Here is a 21336-nt window from a genome sequence, read left to right as displayed (position 1 = left end):
ATGAAAAAGAAGCATGTTCAAGAACATGGGTGTTTGCATTAAGTACACTTTATGTTACAGTATGAATGGCATTTCCAATAAAACATGAAAAGATTGATACTGTATCTACAAAATTTAAGTGTTTGCTACAATAAATGCTATATTTCTTTTAAACAAGCCAGAAAGGTAAGGAATGTCATGATCAATCTATACATCCTTTCTGCAGCATTAGCCTGGAAGATTGATGTTTAAATCGGACAATCGTAGATGTGAATTTCCTGATCATCTCCGACAGACACAATTTTTGAGCCATTTCCATTGTATTTTACTCCCCAGACCTGTAAATAAAAAGAAAAAACAATTCCACTAACACCTTTATTCTTCATGAACGACCACCCGTACTCTATTCCCACTATACTGAACCTAGGAAAACACTGAGGTGAGGGTGTTCCCGTGCCTTCTGCCTCCCTCTCACCAGGGATCTTCTGTTACTACTGCGTGATTATCATTCCACTCACCTCCCAACTCAAGAAAATTTCATTTCTAAACACAAATCAAGATATCTACAAACCTTTCAAAGACTCACAATCTAGGAAGTGACCTAATGTTGTGAAGATGGAACCCACAAGGGACCAGCATGTGGTCTCATTTATGTTTCCAGGAAGGAAAAGGCCCAACTACCCTGAGGTCACTGCCTACGGGGATCATTGCAAACTGTGCTCCTCACCTACCTCCTCCCGCTCACCACCCCCACGGTCAGTACTTCTCACTCTCTTGTTAGAGGCCTATGAAACCTGCCTGTCCCTAGGAGCTAGACAACTTGGCGTCACACGTCATTGCTTTCATTTGCTATGTACTGAATTAACAGATTCACACCTCCTTCCCAGACAGAACTCAGGTGGCAGGAGTTTCATCAGGTCAGCCTGTCACCCTACCCCTGAGTTGGGTGTTCTAGCCCTGATTTCAGTGTTGTGATTGGGCCAGGTGATGGCCTCATTTCCACTCCAAACGTCTTCCTCTGAGGACAGCACCACACACTGACCTTCACGTGCAAAGCAACACAGCCAGCCAGGACTTACTCCCTGAGTAAAATGTTTAAATCCAGTAGTGGAATGTCAAAATTAAACCCCCTCAACTTTGTTGGCAACAATTTAAGATAAAATGTAAAAAAGCATGAACAACTGTTAACTTTAAGCGGCACTCCAAAGAGATTCTATGAGATCACCATAAGAACATTTAAAATATTAAAAGACAACTTTATACTGCCATGGGTATTTTATTTTTTATACTACTTCTCCAAGACCCTTGCTATTCAAAGTGGTTGGAACCAGCAATGCTAGCCTCACCTGGAGCTTGTGACAAACACAAAAACTCAGGCCCAGGCCAGACCCACTGAATCAGCATCTGCATTGTTACCAGATCCCCAGGGGATTCTCGTGCACATTAAAGACTGAGAAGCCCTGCACTAGAATGCCTTTATCATTTCACATTCATCTTGGAAAGATAAGACTCCTGTGAAAACAAAGCCTCTTTTCCCTAATTTAAAGACTGAAACAAAAGTTAGTAATATCACTAACTTCAAACAACCTGTAAGAATTTCTGGCTTCAAGTATACTCAAAGAAAAAAAAAAAAATCACTTCACTTCTTTGGGCCGCTCCAAAAGAGAAAAGTGATGGCTGTGGAATGGAATGGAAGCTTCTGAGGAAGCAGGTTCTTCTTGAGACAGCCATGGCCCAGCAGTACCCAGAAAAGGGCCCGGGCACGCCCCAGGCACCAGCTGCAGCATGTTTCGAAGAAGGCATTTAAAGGCTGTGTGGCTAGTACCTGTTTTCTGGCCTACACAGGGATATATCATGCCTTGTGGGTTGCTAGGCTGACAGCACGTCCTGAGCCTCTGCACCCCAGGGTGCGCACAGGAACACGGGCTGGATGGGCATCCGAGCAATCAGAGTAGCTCAGCCCCAAGGGTCGACTGGTCTTGACAACCCAAGCAGCAAGGTTAGGAAAAGGAATGAGCTTTGGCACAGTGGTCAGACAATGCTAGCAATCCAAAGGAATCTGGATGTTAATTATGCCATACCTGATCCTGGTGATCAAAGAAGGTGTGAACACAAGTCCTCGTTCCAACATCCCAAACTTTTACACTTTTGTCAGATGAGCTATTTTACAAAAGGGAACATTAGTATCAGAAAAGTTCTCAGACTGGTTTGAAGTTGGAAAGAACATGATCAAAAATCCCACACTCCTTCACTCAGCCTACCTAGAGGTCCCCTTGGTGCCTGGGTGCACAAGTGGCCATCCAGGGCCCCAAAAGGTGGCCAAGGATGTTGGCATCACTGGTTGGCTTTCCCCTCTCACAGAGCAGCTATTTCCCTGAACTTCTGATCTGCCTGGCCCTCATATTAAATGTTCTCATCAGGAGTCTCAGATGAGAGTCCTATATCCGGATGGGAGGGAGGCCTGTTAAAGCTTCAAAATAAAGGTTCTCAGAGGCTTCTGTAAACCTCTGTGCGATGCTATTAAGCCATCCATCTCCTGTTTTTCAACTGTCTTGGCCATCCTGGGCCTAAACAACATTGGGGTCTCAAGGCACAACATTTTACGAACAGATTTTCATATCTGAAGTTACTATTGTAACACAGGTACCCCTTAAGTAACTGTAGGTAGAAGCCTAGATTTATAAGGAAGAACTAAGAGTTGAACTGTTCAAAAGAATCCACTTTTGTTCCAGCTAAGGACAATTAACTTCAAATTTAAAAAACACTGCAGAAAACAAAGGCTATCTGAATTAAAAAAGGGTCTTCAAATTTTAAGGCAATTCATACAAGATGACCATCTTCATCTTCCTAACATTTTAGAAACTGATAAGAATCATAAGTACCTGGAAACAAAGTGTGTGTCATCAGGACAAAATGCAACGTTCAGCACCCAGGATGCGTGGCCACTCAATGTGCCAGCCAAGTTGGCGTGTTGTCTGAAATGGGAGTTTCAAATAAAATGGAAAAGTTAACTTTTAGAATACAATCACTGAAATGGAAGGTATACTCCTAATTGCCCGTTTAATTGGACCAAATCTGCTATCCTTATAATCACCACAGTATTAGTTTAAAAATTCCCTTTTCAACGAAGTAGCATCACACACTGCAGAAACAAAATTTTCAACAGCATTAACCCCAAATATGTCAATGCCACCAAGAGCCAAAAATAAGATCCTGAACAAGCAGAGCTTAAAAAGCTCAAAATAAAGAAGGCTCAGCAAGCCAACTCCTAAGATGAGGAAACAGAACCAGCAGGGGCAAGTAGGCCATCCCAGGGCAGTTGCAGGTTCTGACCCCTGCCCACCCAGTACCCTTTCCATATAGGACCAGTGCCTTGTGTCTAAGGAATGTATCAAGATGTACTCTTTACAACAGATGTGGCTTGGATAGACCATTTTTTAGCTAACCAAGAACAAGACAGGTCTAATTACTACAGTCATTTTCACTTTTTGAAAAAGTGAAATGAAATCACTTATGGCTGGAAAACAATCCTAAGGCCCGACTGAGGCCAGCAGTTTCACCTCTGAACCCAGAAGAGTAGAGCAAACCTCAGTTAGGTACGAGGAGAGGTGGCCTCAGTGGAAAGCAGTGGGATCACAAGAAGGTAAAAGTCCTAGGTGTTCATTCAGTAACAGCACCTTAGCCAAACCACCACCTCAGCCTGGGCTCCTCGCCTGCATTATGGAGACACTAATCCATGCTACCTCACCAGTTGTTGGGAGGATGATGAAATTGTAGCACTGAAAGCCTTATTAAAGAAAACTGGATACTTAAGGAATTGCTACTATTTATATTGGCTCTGCTACTGACAGGCAAGCACAGTTTGAGAGAGGCATCTTCCCCCCAGACCCTAACACCCTCATTCAGCTCTAATTCCAGAAGCTGCAGTTCTAATTCCATGTCTCTTTGACAACTTTTCGTCCTCCAAAAGCCCCCAAGTTTAAACTCCCGAAAAACTCTCACAGGCCCATAAAAGGACATGCACGTGGATGATCATGGTTGTGGCACCCATCGTTGGGAAGAAGTGTAACGTATGCACCCAGTGGATTAGAATGCTACCTTTGGAAGCCAGGAACCAGAGGCACACTGACTGAAGTACTGAGTCAAAGTATCACACACACGTCAAACACCTTATAGGGGAGACCTCAGGGGTGAAAAGGAGTGGGGACTGAGAAAGATAGGGGGAAACAAGAAGAGAAAGGGCCCTTGCACAGGCTTCCAATGAAACAGAGACGTGAACTGAAGATTAACTCACTTTCATACCTGTGGTCAAAAACCAACAACAAAAAAGCTCCCTCATCTAGACCTGCTGCAAGCTGGCTTATGAACTGACAGCTCCCTAACTAGGGCAGAGAAGTACCTTCTAGAACACCCCTAGAAAATGGATGTTCTAATTTTTTACCATCACTCCAAGCCAGCTACAGCCCATGGCTCCATCTCCTCAACTGTACACTACTTACCTACCCAAAAGAATTTAAAATCACAACAGACAGGATGCCTGAAAAAAAGTAGCAGGTATGTGATCCTAGTAGGTAACCCATGCACGTCTTCCTCCATAACATTCTAAGCTCAAAGCAGGGATGCTGACAGGGGAGGAATGACTGGGGAGACTGAGTGTCTGGCAGGACCTGAACAGAAGTCTTTCCTAGACCCAGAGAGGGAGCAGCACACTTGCTAGGGCTCCTCCTAATGATAAGAGACAAAACAGGCACTGGTATTAAGTGAGAAGCCTTGAATCTCAACAGGTAACTTACACATCATAGATCTTGATGTAGCCATCATCTGAAGCAGTGACAAGGAGCTGCGAATCCGGGGAGAAAGTCAAGGAGCGAATGGGCATAGCATGGCCTGAAATTCACAAAGACGCTTGTTAACTAATACAGTTTCCACTAACTATGTCACTTTTAATGACTGTAAGTCACTGAGTTGCACTGCCCAGGTGCTTCAGTCAGAGAGGGTACTGACTGGACCCCTCCTTCTAATGCTCTAGAAACATGCACTTAACCCAGGCCCCTCCTGCTGGAGCCATTTCTCCTCAGATCCCTTCCTTGACCAACTGGACCTCAGCACACATTGCTTAGAAGAAACTCCTCTGCCACAGATATGGCCAAACATGGAAATATGCATCGTTTCTGATTTGCAAGGTTGAACAAATAGGATGCTATTTCCCTACCAAATCCTTTGTTGTAGGGTACAGGACACACTGAAGAGGTAATATATTCTCTTGGTTAGAATTCAAAATAGTACAAAAGAATACAGAGTAGAAGTCTCCCTCCAACCCTTCCCCTGTTCTAGTACCCAGTTCTCCTGCCCAGAGGTCATCAGTGCAAAGGGTAGCCACAGCACTTTCATCTACCTTCAAATTACTGACAAAAAGGAGTTATTTTCTAATCACAAAGTTCTTTAGAACCAAACATGACAGAAATAAGACACTCATATAGCTAGGATATATTAACACATAAATAAAAAGGCCTGTTCACCAAAAAAAGCATTTAACACTGGTACAAGAACTAATATGTCTAGGTTATAACTAGTGACAAAACTGAACCTTAGAGGCATTTGAGATCTCCAACTGAGATTGATGTTTTGCAAATCTAATGCTCATTTGCCATTTAGCAGCATTTTAATGAAAGAATACGTCTTCCTTTGTGATCTGATAACCCAGTTTGCACAAAATAAAACGATGAACCACACCTTCCAGCGTGTGCAGAAGTTTCCCGGTTGCAATATCAAAAATATTGATGATTCCGTCTATGGCTCCACTGGCCAGATACTTCCCATCAGGACTCTGCACGGAGAACATATGGAGATCAATTGAAACTCCATATTGTTAAGCCATCCCCACCAAACACAAGCAATCTGCTGGCTGCAGGTCTAACTGGCTGACCGGCAAACCATGCCAGTAGCTGCCTGACAAGACCAATGCAGAACGTTTACCAAGGAATACAATAGGCTACAAGAGTAAACTGAAAGAATCAGAGAGAGAAAAAAAGAGCAATGTTTCCTTACATATGCAATACTAAGAATGAATTTTCCTCTTGTGTCCAAAGAATATTCCTTTTTCCCACTTTCCACACCAAAAATGTTCACTTTCCCCACATGAGTTCCTGTGGCCAGATACTGGGAATCAGGAGAAAAGGCCAAAGTCCAGGCATCCACTGAACAGAAAAAAGAAGGAAAAAAACTATAGTGAGAAAAGACGTGACTTTAATTTTAAAAACGTTGTGAAGATATTAATTCTGTACCAATTTAGTTTAAGGGCGTCTTAAATTTTTACTAAAAATGTAGATAGACAGGACAATACCAAGTGTTAGCAAGGATGTGGAGAAACCAAAATCCTCATACACTGGTGGGAAAATAAAATGGTACAGCTACTTTGAAAAACAGTTTGTGACAGTTTAAGTAAAAACACTTACCATAATAACCAGCAATTCCACTCAGAAATGAAAACACATGTCCACGCACAGACTTGTACCTGAATGCTCATAGCAGCATTACTCAGAATATTCAAAAACTGGAGAGAATCGAAATGTCCATCAACTGGTAAATGGATGAACAAAACATGGAATATCCCATAATGGAATACTCACTGCTTAGCAATAAAAAGGAACAAACTACTGATACATGCTACAACACGGATGAACCTCAAAAACATTATGCTAAAGAAAGAATGAAGGTGTATAAGACAATACGATTTCACTTATGTGAAATTTTTCAAAAAGGCAAAACTATAGAGACAGAAAGCAGGTCAGTGGTTGCCTGAGGCTGAGGGTGGGAGCACAGATTAACTATAAATGGGCATGAGGGGACTTTTGTGGGGCACGGAAGTTTTCTAAAACCGAATTGGAGTGGTGGCTGCACAACTGTGGAAATTTACTAAAACTTGTTAAACTGTATACTTACAATGGGTTAATTTCAGAGTGCAATTATAGAGGTGAAAGTCTACCTCAATAAAACTGTAAATAAATGAAAAGGTACCAGAAATACTCTTATATAAAACTGTAATATGACAAAGTATTTACCACAAATTAACAGAGAATAAGGACTGGAAAGAGGCACTGTTTGTTTAAAAAAAAAAATCAACTAGTTTTTAAGTTATACCACACAGCCTAATTTCAAGCGTTCCATTCAAATGTTATTTGTGTATCACAGTGCTTCTGCGTAAAAGTCTCCAGACTCATGGGCAGCCTGGGTAAGCACATGTGCTTTATATCTCCATCTGGACCACTGGTAATATTTTAGCGTTTCTTTTCTCAGCTACATGGGAACCTCTTCATAGGCAACCCCAAAGAGCTTTGGGAGCTTTTGGGGTCAGAGCCTAGAGGCCAAGGAATAATCTAGTTGTCCAGTGCTAGTCTAGGTCCCTTTGCCCATACCCACTCTTTTTTTTTTTTTAATGTATTTATTTTATTATTTATTTATTTTTGGCAGTGTTGGGTTTTCGTTGCTGCGTGCGGGCTTTCTCTAGTTGTGGCGAGTGGGGGCTAATCTTCGTTGCGATGCACAGGCTTCTCATTGCGGTGGCTTCTCTCATTGCGAAGCACGGGCTCTAGGTGTGCGGGCTTCAGTAGTTGTAGCGCATGGGCTCAGTAGTTGTGGCGCACGGGCTTAGTTGCTCCGCGGCATGTGGGATCTTCCCGGACCAGGGCTCGAACCCATGTCCCCAGCACTGGCAGGCGAATTCTTAACCACTGCGCCACCAGGGAAGTCCCCGCCTATACCCACTCTTATATGAGAATGTACCCTAAGTCCTGCCCCTCCTGCACCTGCCCAGAAACAGTGCTTGTTAGCTCAAAGGGAGAGGAGAGAAAGGCTCCTTCCCATGTCACTCTCCTTATTCCTGGGGCAGGGCTCAAAGAGGTCATGCCCTTCTCAGCCCAGGGGAGAGTGAAGGCCTCTCTGAGCTTAACTCATGGTAGACAGGGGCTCCTAGCACAGACGGGTCAGCATCATATTCCAGGGTGAGTTTTAAAATAAAAATCTCTCACAAATTTTAACACACATATTCAAAGTAATAATAAATAATTTAGCTCTATCACTTTTCTTATGAAATATTTGTTTTAAAAAGGAAATTAACTTCAAAAGTGCTCAATTAACCAAGAAGATCTGAAAAAGCTTTTATAATCAATCTCTCAAATAACTGCTTTTTAATATCTATCTTTACTCCTAAATGACTAAAGCATTATTCTAACAGGATTGTTTTCTTATTCCTATTATAATTAGCTGTTTACAGGAATAATAGTTACTAGAAAATCTGATTTTTATTCCTTGAAGTTTAATAAAATCACACTTTTGAATTATTTTTACATTTGCCTATTAACTGTTTGATAATATAGAACTTTTAGTGGCAAATATCCTTACACTCGAAATTGAAGGAATTTTTATTCCTCAATTAAAATGTGAACTCTAAAATTTATTTTAACATTTGCATAATAAATATTTATTTTAATCACTAAGTTCCACCTCATCAGCAAAAGAGTAGCTTTTCTTTACATTGGGACATCTTGAACCATCTGATGTTGAGAGGCCCCTATGCTTCCGCCTTTGTTCTTCTTCAACGTCAGTTTGCTGGAGCTACAGGATGGGTGAGGTGCCCAATTGGAGGATCTTCCCCTCATCTTCCCTTTCTTCTACTTCCTCACTTTCTTCTTCAGGATCTGAGATTTTCTTTCTTGTCTTTTTCTCCTTCTTCTGTTCCTTCTTTCACATTCTCCAGGCATATTTTCAAGGCAGGTATAATGTAAATGTCCATTTCCCTACATTCATTAGACCTAGACTTATTAGTTTTACCTTCAGATGAATTCAATTCAGCTGCTCCTTAGTTGTCAATAGCAATGCTTGCTTTTATTACTCACCCAAATAACTGCTGTTTAATGGTCTGGTATAGTTTTAGGAATATTCCTATCCAAAAAGAAAATAAACCCAACCCTCTACTCATCTCAGTATCTTTTTTCTTTCCTAACAGTAATCTTTCAATGATCATTTGCCACACATGGAACCAGTATGTAGCTTAAGGTACTATTTGTCAGGGAAGGCAAGTTGGATACAGACACCATCCTTTTCCTTGGAACCAATCCAGTAATCATTTCTTCAGCTGTGGTGTGCCCGGGGGGCCACAAAACCACGCAGTGACCTTGGCATCATGGGAGGGCTTAGGTGCCCAAGATGAAAAGGCAGCAACAGATCTGCCTCTTCCTCCTCTCAGCTATAAAGCAGAGTCTTAGCAGACTTTGTGGGCTAGTTTGGGGACACAAGTCCTCTGTAAGAGATGTCAACAGGGCAAGGACACATGCAAAAACAATCATCTGGGGAGTCAGAGTGTCTGGGTAGCTTTTTTCAAATACATATCCCAGCCCACACACCCCAATAACTGTGATTCAGTGGATCCAAAATAGGGATTGGACATATGTATTCTTTAAAAAGCTGCAATAGTTAAGAATCAGAGACATGGAACATTGCCACTGAGGGGAAATGAACTCAGTTTCCAGACAACCCAGAGTCCTTAAAACCCTGGGACCATCATTCTTTCCAGAATAAGTACAGCCTATAGGGTCTACTGAACATAACCAGTGGGAGACAAATCCACCTGGGCCTCCAATCAAGGGAATTAAGTTAAGGAAATCCCTGAGCAGCTCTTCGGTAATCAACCCACAGAGGGGTGTGCCAGAGAGAGGCCAGGCTCTCTGCACTCTCTACCGGTCATCACCTATTCTGGTAGAACAGGCTCTGCTCACGAATGCTATGCAGTCATTTACAAGTAAATATAAGGCTACAAGGAATCCTGAAATGTCATGTTGCTTGTTCCACATTAATCCAACCTACTGAAATCATTAACTTCCATTACCTCAGATATTTATCAAGGCTAATAATGGACAAGATTATGCTGTCCTATAGAACTTAAAAAAAAAACACAATGGATTTGTTTCTTTAGAAGTTTCAATATCTATCATATACTAGAAACAGGCACTTTAATCATAATTAGTAGAGATTACCATGATACAGATCTATGAGGACACAGTGCTTTATGTTCTAGACCTCTATAAGGCAGTGAATGTATCAATTCAGAATATGGCAAACACAGGACCTCTGGACCATTCAAACACAAGTCCACAATCCCAAATCAGCAATTCTGAAACCCAAAGGCGATGAAAACTGTAAGTTTTAAAAAATAATTTTAGTACCAAAATTCATTTGGTAATAAAACCTGACCTGAACTGATGTAAGGCTATTTATAGCCTGTATATACCTCTCTTAGTGTAAATACTCATGTTTAGTTGCTGAGATATTAGTATTTGATTAGAGTGCTGCCCCCTGCCCCACTGAAGGTATTACATGACATACAGTTCATGCACCCATATTACCAGTCTCAAATCCAAAAAATTCTGAACTGTAAAATACATCTATCCCTAAAGGTTTCAAAAAGGGATTGTAAACCTCTAGTATCTTCTCTAAGAGTAAAACTCTTACCAGGTCCTGCATCTATAGACTTTATCTGTTTGCCGTTTTCCAAGTCCCAGAGACGAATATGAGCATCAAGAGAACTGGACGCAGCAATGGGCAGGGTGTGGCTGATGTCCACAGACACCACACCCAGCTGATGGCCCTCCAGACTCCACTGTAGGTCCAGCTTCTCATCACGCCTTCAATGGGGGACAGAGAAATGGATTTCTTCACACACAACACATTGTACCTGGCATCTGAAATTCTGGGCCCCTGTAAGTATGCATTACCAATGGTCTGTGAAAAGCAGAATCAGAGAGGAAATCAAGAGCCACAGAACACCAAATGCAGCCAACTTTTAACCATGAGACTTTTTTTTTTTTTTTCTTAAACTATAGGGCCTGAACAGCGAATAACAGGAAAACAAGTGAGAGAAAAATAATCTGCCTTTGTATACCACCATACTACTATTGCTTTCTTGCTTAGAAAACAGTTAATACTTCTCTGATTGCAATTTGGGAGCCCAGAAGTAAAAACCCCAATTTCCAAGGCTGCATGTTAGAGGAGAGGGCACTCACCATTTCCAGACCTTCACCAGGTCATCCAGGGATCCTGTGACCACCGTCTCAGAGCTTTCTTTCTTGTTTGTCCCCCAGGCAACTGACCAAATGGCATCATCATGGGCTAGAATGGAAAGCGCTTCATTTTAAAAGTCTTCATGCAACTTCTAAACTGAATGTGCTAAGATGAAGCTGAAATACTGTTACAACAATTCTGAGGTAATATCCACCTGTATCATTTTACTGTTTTGCAAACTGCTTTCCCATACAGCTTTTATTACACCTGTGGAGGCAGATATGAAAACTGGAGGTTCTGAAGAAGCCACTTGCCCCAAATCACAGGTTTACCAGGTGGGGCAGCAGTACCAGAGTAATCCAATGTCCTTTCTACTTTAGCATGCTGTCCAACATGCATTAGTTTGGAATGGCTCTAATTTAGCTAAAGTGAAACCCACCCCAAAAAGAGATCTAAAGTTGCTAAGAGTTATTTCTTAGAGATCCTTGGAAACCAGTAGGCAGGTCAACTGTAAACAGTACAGGTCTGAAAATAAATAACTAAAACAACCTCCACACATGAGTTGCCTTTTGCCACAATGTCTATTATGCTTAATGGGCCAGTTATTACTTTAATCCTTTTATAAGTATTACCTCAGCCACAACAACCCTATGAAATAGGTACTGTGAATAGTATCTTCCTTTTACAGATAAGGAATCAGAGGTTTAGAGAAGCCTAGTAACTCACCCAAAGTCAAAAGCTAAGAAGAGGCAGAAGTGGGATTCAAACCCAACCTCTCTATTAACTAACGTCCACTTTAAATTCTAAGTCTGCAAGTTGCATATCTGGCAGGCCATGCTGGTGGGTCTGCAGACCTGGTGCAGGAATATAAATGTGACAAGTGCACAAGGAGGCTTTCTTCATACCTGGCAGCATTTCTCCAGGAATACCTTTCCAAGATATGAATACAAGGGCATTCAACTAAAACAGCTGTGAGTTACATACATGGCTTCCATTACAATCCCCACCTGACCCAAGCCTGCTAGCTTGCCAGCCAGATAGCTGCATACAAGGTAGCTGCATACAAGGTAGCTGACTGGCATGCCTGACTAGCTACTAGTTACCTATGCTAGCTAACCTGAAAGAATGCTTTTGGCTTAAACTTTAGACTACCTAAATGTCACCTACTTAAAGTGGAAGAGCTTTTATTAGGCATCCCACAAATTCCTCCAGGCTTTACCTAACTCATCCAGGCTGTGGTGGAGAAATGAGATACATGTGAATAGTCCACACACATACTCCTTTTCAGGTATGAAGTCCAGTATCACCGGCCAGTTACCTTTCCAGACTGAACTCTGACCTGCCTCCTGCTCCCATTCCCACCACTGCCTCCGCCGCACAGCCCCCAGCCCACCCCCCACACTCAGTAGTCTTGACAGAAATTCACCTCGCTGTTACTATATCCTTCACTTTCATTGAGGGTCAAAGGTCCTCTGTGAGAGTCCCTGCACTTGTTGTAAATGAAGGAGCCTGAATAACAACTCCCAAGAGAACTTCTGAGTTCAGGGCCAGGCTCAAGTTTACCTCCCCAGATGAGCTGGCATTAACAGATTTCTGAGACTCAAAGCGTTTCCTTCTTTCACTTTGATAGCTGGGAAGCTCAGAGTTCCTCAGGTGGGAAAGCTTTCCTCAGCCTGGAGTTCTCCGGTCTGTCATTTGACTCCTGCTTTTTCTTTTAAGTTAGTGGCTTGGTTTTTGTTGTTGTTTGTTTTTAAGTGTATTTGTTTTCAGCTGCTTCTGCCAATGTTTCTGCAGAGTACAGTTGGAAACTGCATGTCTGGTCAGCATGACAAAAACCTTAAGGCAGGGACAACAGTTTTTCATAGGCAAATTTGCTTGAACAGGCAAGCTGCTTACCTTGCTCTTGTTTGAAGAGAATACTGTACTAAAAAAGAACAGAAGACACATTAAACCAATGGTCAGATTTCAGATGTGTCCCATCCCTTCCCTAAAACATCCCCTGGCACCCAACTCACCGCCCTGCCCCTCAGTAGATATAGTCACCACAGTGTTAGCTACTTCCCCTGCCTGACCTCTTCGGAGATCCTTGATTCCTGCTCATGCAAGGTTTGTAGAGTCATACCAGAAAAAAATGAGTTCTTTAATTTTAGACAAACTATAGTCTCTTCTCCCTAACCACTATTACCCACCCAAAAAGGAGAGAAATAAATTACGTGTTTTTTTCCTGCTCTGATCACCAGGAAGCTCAGAGTCCAGTTTGCAGCTTAATTTTTGCAGCTGTATAAAACCACACAGTCTGCATAACCCGTTAACTCTGTCCCTAATTTTATTACAAAGATATGTTTCCTTTTCTGATCTTTGTTTCTTTCTCGTTTTTGTGTACAAATTCTTTTAAGCTTCCTCAATCCCTTTGTAAACTGTGGTATAGACTTAGATAAAATAATCCTCCTCTTAGTGTTGTGCATTTTACTAGTGCCACCTACCCCTCTGGTGACTAGGTGCCCAGGGTCACCCTACTCTTCAGGAGAAGAGCAGGAATCAGATGCTAGTTTTCTGACTACACACCCAGACAACGTACTGGGCTCGAACCTGCCAAAGAGACCAACTGATATTCTTTCTCTCCATAGGCCTTACCTGGTTGGTCATTTCCTTAACCAAGGATGAAGGGCTAAAGGCCAGACAGCTCTGTGGAAACAATACCAGGGTTTCAGTAAGGGGGTGTCATCAGGACAGAGGGGGCTACAGAAGGTTCCCCTTGATCAAGAAAATAAGGCAACTCTTTGGCAGAGTTGCCCGGACACTTTTCTGTGGATCAGTCCCAGGGGCCCCCTTCACAAGCCCTAACAGGTGGCACGGACTTCTTTCTCAGCTAATACCTATCACCTCCCATGTTTTCTTCTCCTCAAATTGACTACAGAGAGGGACCAGTCTCCCTCCTTTGCTGCTCTTCAGAGAGATAAAACCACAGGACCTTTTAATTTAAAATATTATTTATTCAAAACTCAACAAGCAAATATGGGGGAGCAAAGTTCTTAGAGTCCATGTGGGGATCTCAGCCAAAAATGCCTGTAAGAGCCAGCAGGCATGTAAATGAGGACATGAGCTAGAGGGAGACACATGTCTCCCAAAAGGTGCTGAAGTCTTTAAGGACTTAGCTCAGCTAAACACAAACTTAACCATAGGAATAGATTTAATTTCTCAGGCTACAATAAGGGTTCTCAATCTTTTTTGTGTATGCTACAGACCCCTCTAGCAGCCTTGTAAAGCCTATAAACGCCTTCTCAGGATGTTTTTAAATAAATAAAATAAAATACATAGGATTAGAAAGGAAACCAAGTATGGTCCATTCTTGTTATTCCAGGCAGTTATGTTCTATAACATCACTGAACACCGAATTAGTGAACACTGATCCACTGCCCCTAGGGGAGACACTGCATTAGGTTCCTGCAAGACTCTGGTAACATGTTTGGCAACTTTGTTTTATGCATGTTTCTCAAAACTACCATGAGGTATCACCTCAGGCCGGTCAGAATGGCTATTATCAAAACATCTAGAAACAATAAGTGCTGGAAAGGGTGTGGTGAAAAGGGAACCCTCCTGCACTGTTGGTGGGAATGTAAATTGACACCACCATTATGGAAAACAGTATGGAGGTTCCTTAAAAAACTAAAAATAGAACTACCATATGACCCAGCAATCACACTACTGGGCATATACCCTGAGAAAACCATAATTCAAAAAGAGACATGTACCACAATGTTCACTGCAGCACTATTTACAATAGCCAGGACATGGAAGCAACCTAAGTGTCCATCGACAGATGAATGGATAAAGAAGATGTGGCACATATATATAATGGAATATTACTCAGCCATAAAAACAAATGAAACTGAGTTATTTGCAGTGAGGTGGATGGACCTAGAGTCTGTCATACAGAATGAAGTAAGTCAGAAAGAGAAAAACAAATACCGTACTCTAATGCATATATATGGAATCTAAAAAAAAAAAAAAAAGAAGGTACTGATGAACCTAGTTGCAGGGCAGGAATAAAGATGTAGACATAGAGAATGGACTTGAGGACATGGGGTGGGAGGGGGAAGCTGGGGCGAAGTGAGAGTAGCATCGAAATACATACACTACTGAATGTAAAATAGCTAGTGGGAAGCAGCAGCATAGCACAGGGAGATCAGCTTGGTGCTTTGCGATGACCTAGAGCGGTGGGATAGGGAGGATGGGAGGGAGACTCAAGAGGGAGGGGATATGGGGACACATGTATGCATATGGCTGATTCACTTTGGTGTACAACAGAAACTAACACAATATTGTGAAGCAATTATACTCCAATAAAGGTCTATTAAAAAAAATAAAGACACCTTATTTTACATTGGTAATTCATGAATATTGAACTTATGGCTAACAGCACCATAATGCTTGCCTATATGAAGTTTATCTACACATGTGTTTTCTCCATAAGGCACATCACAGTCTTCCTGCACTTAGGAACACTAAGAGAGTACTTTAGCACTGTGCTTGGGGGGGCCATTTTAAACACTGAAATCACCAATAAAAGCACAAAAACACAAAAATCATGGCACTAACAGACTGAAAAAAAGACACTTGTTTACAGCATGAGAACTGAAACAAGAAGGCAGAATGTTTCTTTGTTCAACTGCAGCTGAGAATGTGTGTCAGTTGACTCAAAATTTTCACCACCTCACACATGTCCAAGAAAGACCACAAAAGCACTGCAAGTACTGATTTGGGGTCTACAAATAAATTTTAAGCATGTAGATGAATTTGCAAATACAGAACCTGAGAATAAAGATCAACTGTATATCGAAATAAAATTTTACCAAATACAAAAATTAAATTTGTGACAGCATAACATATGTGATTCTTAATTTACACATTACATAACAAGATCTAGCAGCAAGTCTAATAACTACCATAATTTCAAAGTTGTCATGAGCTTACGCAGTATGCTAAGATATGAAAGTATCTGTAATTTCTATTGGTGACAAAGTCAACCTGCCAATACTGTGGTTTGTTGACAACATTCATAATTGAAAGAAACGCTAAATTTCAGTTAGAGGTTAGAGAACATAAGGATGCAATTTTTCTTCTCATCCAAGTTCATGGCCCCCTCAATTCTATCCATCGACAGAGGAGACCATACAGCTAAGGCATCCAGGTTCAGGTTACTTGCTTTAAATTTGCAAACCCAAAAAGGCTACCGTGAAGGTTTTCCAAGGATAAGAGAAAAAACAAACAAACGATTTGTAAATAATCTTTGCCTGTGAAGATCTCAATCAAGTTGGTAGTGCTTAATTTGTGACCCAAGAACAGGGTCTTGGCCAGGGTAGGAAAGACAGTCAGGAGCTCAAGCCAGTTTTGCTGAAATGAATGGTATTACAACTCTGCTTGGGCACCAGCCCTCTGCCCAGTGAAGCAGAGGCCTGCCCTCTCCCCTTCCAAATCCTGCCTCACATCCCTGCAACAGAAACAAATCCCTGCAACAGAGAGAAACAAAAGAGTAGGAAGGTTTGCAGGAAGCCAACTCCAAGAAGCCAGCCTTCTCAAGACAGAGGTGTGCTTCTATCAATGGAAGCACGTTTGAGGGTGTACCATGAGTCAGGCCCTGTTTTACATTCTACACATAGGTTAGCTCACTGAACCCTCTCACCCCACTTAGTAGATATTCTTATTATCACCTCTACCTTCCTGATAAGGAAAGTGAGACTCAAAAGAGGTTAAGGAAGCTTCCTAAGGTTAGTCTGACAGTAGAAGGTGGATACAAGCTATAGTATAGGCTACCAAGCTACACTATCTCTTAAATCAGTTTCTTATCCTCTAAAAATTTAAGAGCTAAGAGGACCCCAAAGCCCTCTCTTGCTACCTTCTCTCTTTAGAGAACTTTCCTCCCACTTCCTAGGCAGAATTCATTGCTCCCTCCTCAGTGTTTCTAAAGAACTTTACACATGTCCCTATTAAAGCACTCAGGCAGGTCAGTAACCCATAACACTACATGGTACTTGAAGTAAAGATAACTCAGCCTGTGCTTGTACCTGTCCAGCTCGCTACCTAAGAAGACAGCGTGGCCCACCACTGGAAAACTTCGGTTAAGACAGTCGTTCCGTCTATGGACACTGAGACCTTTACTGCAGAGAAACCAGCCCTAATCTCGAGGCTGCACAGAACACCCTCAGGATGCAAGATGAGGCAACCTACCCTCTCCCCTTAGGCCCCGCACGTCGAGAGGCAGCCAGGGTAAATGGAGTCACGGAAGCCACCACCCTCGGGCCCCGCAGCCTGGAGCATTCCTGAGCAAACCCTCTTAGAGGCAGCCTCGGGCCCACCCTCGCTCACCCGCCCTCCAGCCCGGGCCGTTAGCGGCTGCCATACCCAATGGCTGTGCGGACCAACTCACCACCTCACTGCCCGGCTGCACTGCCCTGCGGTTCGTCTGACGCCAGTCTCCGCGCGACCGCGACGCGCGGCGATGGGCTCACGAAGGGGCGGGGCATCTCGCTGGTCCCCAGGGCGCCGGTGCATGCCGCAGCGCCCCCTGCCGTCGCTACGCCGCGCACGGGGCGGACGAGGAGGAGAGGAGGTAGAGGAGGAGGGGAGGAGGGGAGGGGGGGAGGAGGGGAGGGGGGGAGGGGGGGAGGAGGGGAGGAGGGGGAAAGAGGCCACGTCCCGGTCACGCTGGTTTCCCCTGGGGGGCGGGGCCACTGGAAACCTGCTTCTGGAAGCGCAGTTTTAGGTTTCAGCAACTGAGCTCTTGGCCGTTTGGGTTCCAATCTCTTCATTTGTAGTTTGAGATTCAACTACACATGATGACTGCAAGAGTTCTGTTGCTTCAAAAATTTTTCAGTGAAATACAGCTTTGTTTTTCAAACTGCAAGTCACAACCTGTTACTGTGACGGATATCAGTTTAGTAGGTCGTGACCAGCATTTTAAAACAAGGCGATGGAAGGGTGGAGGCACGCACCCCATCCTCGCAAAGCTGCCCGGCTGCTCCTGGCTGCTGGTCACTGCCCAAGGCTCTCTGGGCAGTAGGGAACAGATGTTTGGGGGAGCGGAATGTCTGGGGGCGGCCCCTGAAGGGTTAAGCCTTCTTTCAGTTAGTCGTGGGAGAGAGTACAGTCTCTCCTGATTAAAACTGGTTTAGAAGTCCCAAAAGATTCTAGTAGGAGGTGATGATAGTAAAGTATAGTCACAGTGAATGCAACCCTCTGAAGTATCCACGTACTCTTACCCTATCTCCACCCCCACCCCAAGTTAGAGTTTCCCAGTATCTAGTTTATTAGGACCATCTTGAGTTCTATGATGACTTCAGGAAACTGTTAAACCGTATATCTGTTGTCCATACAACTGGATAAAGTTCATCTTTGAGGTCTTTCTGAGGAGGCTGTGTGGCCCAGAAATTCGCTGAATACACTCACAAGTCTCCCAGGGCCCATTCTCTGGTCCTCAGTCATCCCTTCAGTGACACCTCTGTCCATGGAAACTTCATCCAGCCCCAGTGGATCCCCTGCATGTCATGGGTTTAGAAAATTTGGTTCAAAGTGAGCAGGCTTCAAGACTTACCTTGAATTGTCAAAAGTCTTAGGTGGCATCTGGTAAAAGTCAAGTTATCCCTGTAACCATTCTGGATCTATTTGACCACAGGGCATTTGCCTCTGAAGCTAAGGAAGAATGTACAAATTATATGCTCAGGCCAGGAAGCCTGTCTTGAAACTGGAGGTAATTCCTATCATATTGACCTAAGTGCTGAGTGGACCCCAGTGTTCAAACAAATTCCACAGAACCTAGTACACAGAAATCAGGCCCTGTAATGGCTGGCATCCAGGTTCCTAAAGTGTGGAAAGGACTTAACATCGGTCCCCAGTGCAGTGGCTTTTAGCAGTGAAGTGAGGAGTGATCCACTGCCTCCCTGTGCAACTGATTGCCAGTTTGGGCCAATCTTATTTTTTGCCCCTTTATTTTTATTGGCAGAGTTTGTGGGTTTCTCTGGATTTTGAATATAGACTGATTATTATGTGATCTCTCCCTAACCAGGATAATTGGGCCATCTTTACTTACTCTTAGCTTATATAAAGAAGTATTTTTGAATACTCCTACTTTAAGAATGGTGAAATTTTGTCTAAAAAAATGCTTACAACTATATAGTTAAATGAATTTTAATTTGTGTGATTTGGGCTTATGTGGGTTATTTTTTTCCCTGCACATTAACTGTAAATATTCCACCTCTAAATTAGTCTAAGAGCACACTGATCACTTTTATGCCTTTTATCTGTTGTCAGAATACTAAGGCTTTCTGCCTTCTGTTTGCTTGCTTCCAAATCTGCTACTATTAATTTCCAATTGAAGCAAATTGTTTTGGGTATTAATTTAATTTTTGTCAGCCATTATAGTTGTTCTGAATGAAAATTCAATTAATCATCTCTTAAAAAAGAAATATAATAGATTAAGAAAAAAATAGAAGTTTTAAGAGTGTATCATGCACTTAAAGATACGTCATATTTTATTAAAAAACTTGTTTCACATAGGCAGGTAATGGATCACAAAGGAAAATGTATTTCCTGCTGTGGGTTGTGACCAAGAAGTTTGAAAATCATTGCAATAAAGGCTTTCTAAAGACTTTCCAGCTCTATAGTTCTATAATTGGGATAGGAACTCCAAATCATTCATTCAAGAAGGATGTATTGTGCACCTGCTTTCACCTCTAGAGCACCCCTAGAGCGCCAGGCACATGAGGTCATTGGCCTTAGTATCAGGACTGCGAAGCAAGGATAACTGGCCTTTTTTGTGCCACGAACATCTTTGGCATTTCATGAAGTCTCAGCATAATGTTTTTAAATGCGTCAAAACAAAACACATAGGATTACAGAGGAAACCAATTATATCAAAATAGTTATCAAAATATTTGTGAAATAGTAGTATATGTGCTTCTTTATGAATGCAGCAGGTCTAATAACTTCTGTAATTTCAAAGTGGCAATACGCATAAACAGTATTTCAAATGATCTGCAACAGCTGTAATGTGATAAGAAAATATCTGTGATTTGTCTTGGTGACAAAGCCACTGGTACTGCTAATACTTTCAGGGTTTATTGCCTACATTCATTATTAAAGGAAATATTAAATTCTAGTTAGAGGTTAAAGAAAATAAAGATATAATTATTTTCTACCAAAAATCACAGACCCCTCAAAGGCCTGTTGCAAAGCAAATCTAGAGAGAATTGCCAATGCAACTGCATGCCATTTAAATATCTGTAAGTTGTGATCCTGCAGATCAGGAGGGATGGAAAGAATTTTAGAATAAAATCAAGTGAAAAATCCAAGCTCACTGTGAAATAACTCAGGTGTATAGCCTGCCCCGAAAAGCTCTGCAGAGCACAAGGAGGCCCACCCTGAAGGGCAGCAGCCCTGCAGGGATAGAGCTGTTCCCAGAGAGTGGCTCACTGTTTTTCCAGCCAGTCAGACCCAGAGAGAGGCTGAGATAAGTAGAGTGATACAAGGTCACAGTGTCCGAGGACTTACCCTCGACTCCTCTCCTCTCCACTCTAGACCTCTTCCCTTCACTCAGAGTCACAGGTCCGAGCATTTCAGAAGGGAAGGAGCCTTTAGGGTCTACCCCACACCTATCTTCCTCTAGACAACCCATCATGGAGTCATCCGGTCTCTGGTTGCACACTTCCAAAGACAGGGAGCTCACCACCTCCTTGAGAGGAAGGGCTACTTCTGCTCCAGTTCCAGGAAGCCTTTGTTGACTTCCTAGAAAACACCAGAGTCAGTGGGTGTGGAGTGGGGCGCAGGTGTAGGTCCTGCTTTCTGCTCAGCACAGGCAGAGGGGTAGGCGTCTGCGGGCTGTGTCTGCCCTGTGTGGGGCTCTCAAGGAACTCCACATGGGCTCCCTGCGGTCCTCCTCTGAACCCCATCTGGCAAAGCCTGATGTCAGGAACCCCACCCCACCTTTCTGCTGTTCATCCCAGGCTCCCCACTGGCTCCCACAGCTGACCCCAACTCTCCCCCTTGCTGTTCTCCCTTCTCCCGCACGTTCTGCAGGCTGCAGCTCGTCACATGCAGGCTGCAGCCCTCTCCTTCTATGGCCGCTCCCCTCACTCCACCCCCAAAGACTCTGCCACTCTCGGATCAACTTGCACCTCCTTCTGTCTTCCCTGCTCCCACCAACAGTCTCCCAGGCCCTTCTTGTTTTCAGGTTGGGCACATAGGGGTTAAACAACTCGGGCTCTAGGGTCAGAATGCCTGGGTTCAATCTTGGCTGCTCCACTCTGC

At 43.0% G+C, this 21336-nt stretch overlaps 1 protein-coding gene across 3 annotated transcripts; it reads right to left on the bottom strand.

Annotated features, from left to right (window-relative positions):
* Positions 1–30: 30 nt before the first annotated feature.
* Positions 31–17572, bottom strand: SKIC8 (SKI8 subunit of superkiller complex). 3 transcript variants are annotated; one of them, XM_082386781.1, is made up of 11 exons: positions 17462–17572; positions 13669–13719; positions 12931–12958; positions 11037–11142; positions 10486–10658; positions 6028–6176; positions 5713–5806; positions 4773–4866; positions 2862–2954; positions 2061–2139; positions 31–317 (listed from the first exon to the last, which is right to left on the bottom strand). In XM_082386781.1, exons 2-11 carry the CDS (start codon positions 13678–13680, stop codon positions 228–230), a joined length of 918 nt encoding a protein of 305 aa, XP_082242907.1. In that variant the 5' UTR covers positions 13681–13719; positions 17462–17572; the 3' UTR covers positions 31–227. The 3 variants fall into 3 exon arrangements, with proteins under 3 accessions (XP_082242907.1, XP_082242909.1, XP_082242908.1); XM_082386783.1 differs by lacking the exon at positions 17462–17572 and adding an exon at positions 17437–17458; XM_082386782.1 differs by lacking the exon at positions 17462–17572 and adding an exon at positions 17263–17405.
* Between the last annotated feature and the right edge of the window lie 3764 nt (positions 17573–21336).

Source organism: Balaenoptera borealis (genome assembly GCF_965194805.1).
Source record: "Balaenoptera borealis genome assembly, chromosome: 3".
Lineage (NCBI taxonomy): Eukaryota > Metazoa > Chordata > Mammalia > Artiodactyla > Balaenopteridae > Balaenoptera > Balaenoptera borealis.
This window is presented reverse-complemented; position numbering and strand designations above follow the sequence as displayed.

Excerpts from the sequence above, each read along its gene's own strand:
- SKIC8 (XM_082386781.1), bottom strand. Across the intron at positions 2,955-4,772 it reads TACATCAAGATCTATGATGT|ACAACACGCCAACTTGGCTG; the intron begins GTAAGTTACCTG and ends CTCCCATTTCAG. Across the intron at positions 318-2,060 it reads TCTTTGATCACCAGGATCAG|GTCTGGGGAGTAAAATACAA; the intron begins GTATGGCATAAT and ends TTTTATTTACAG.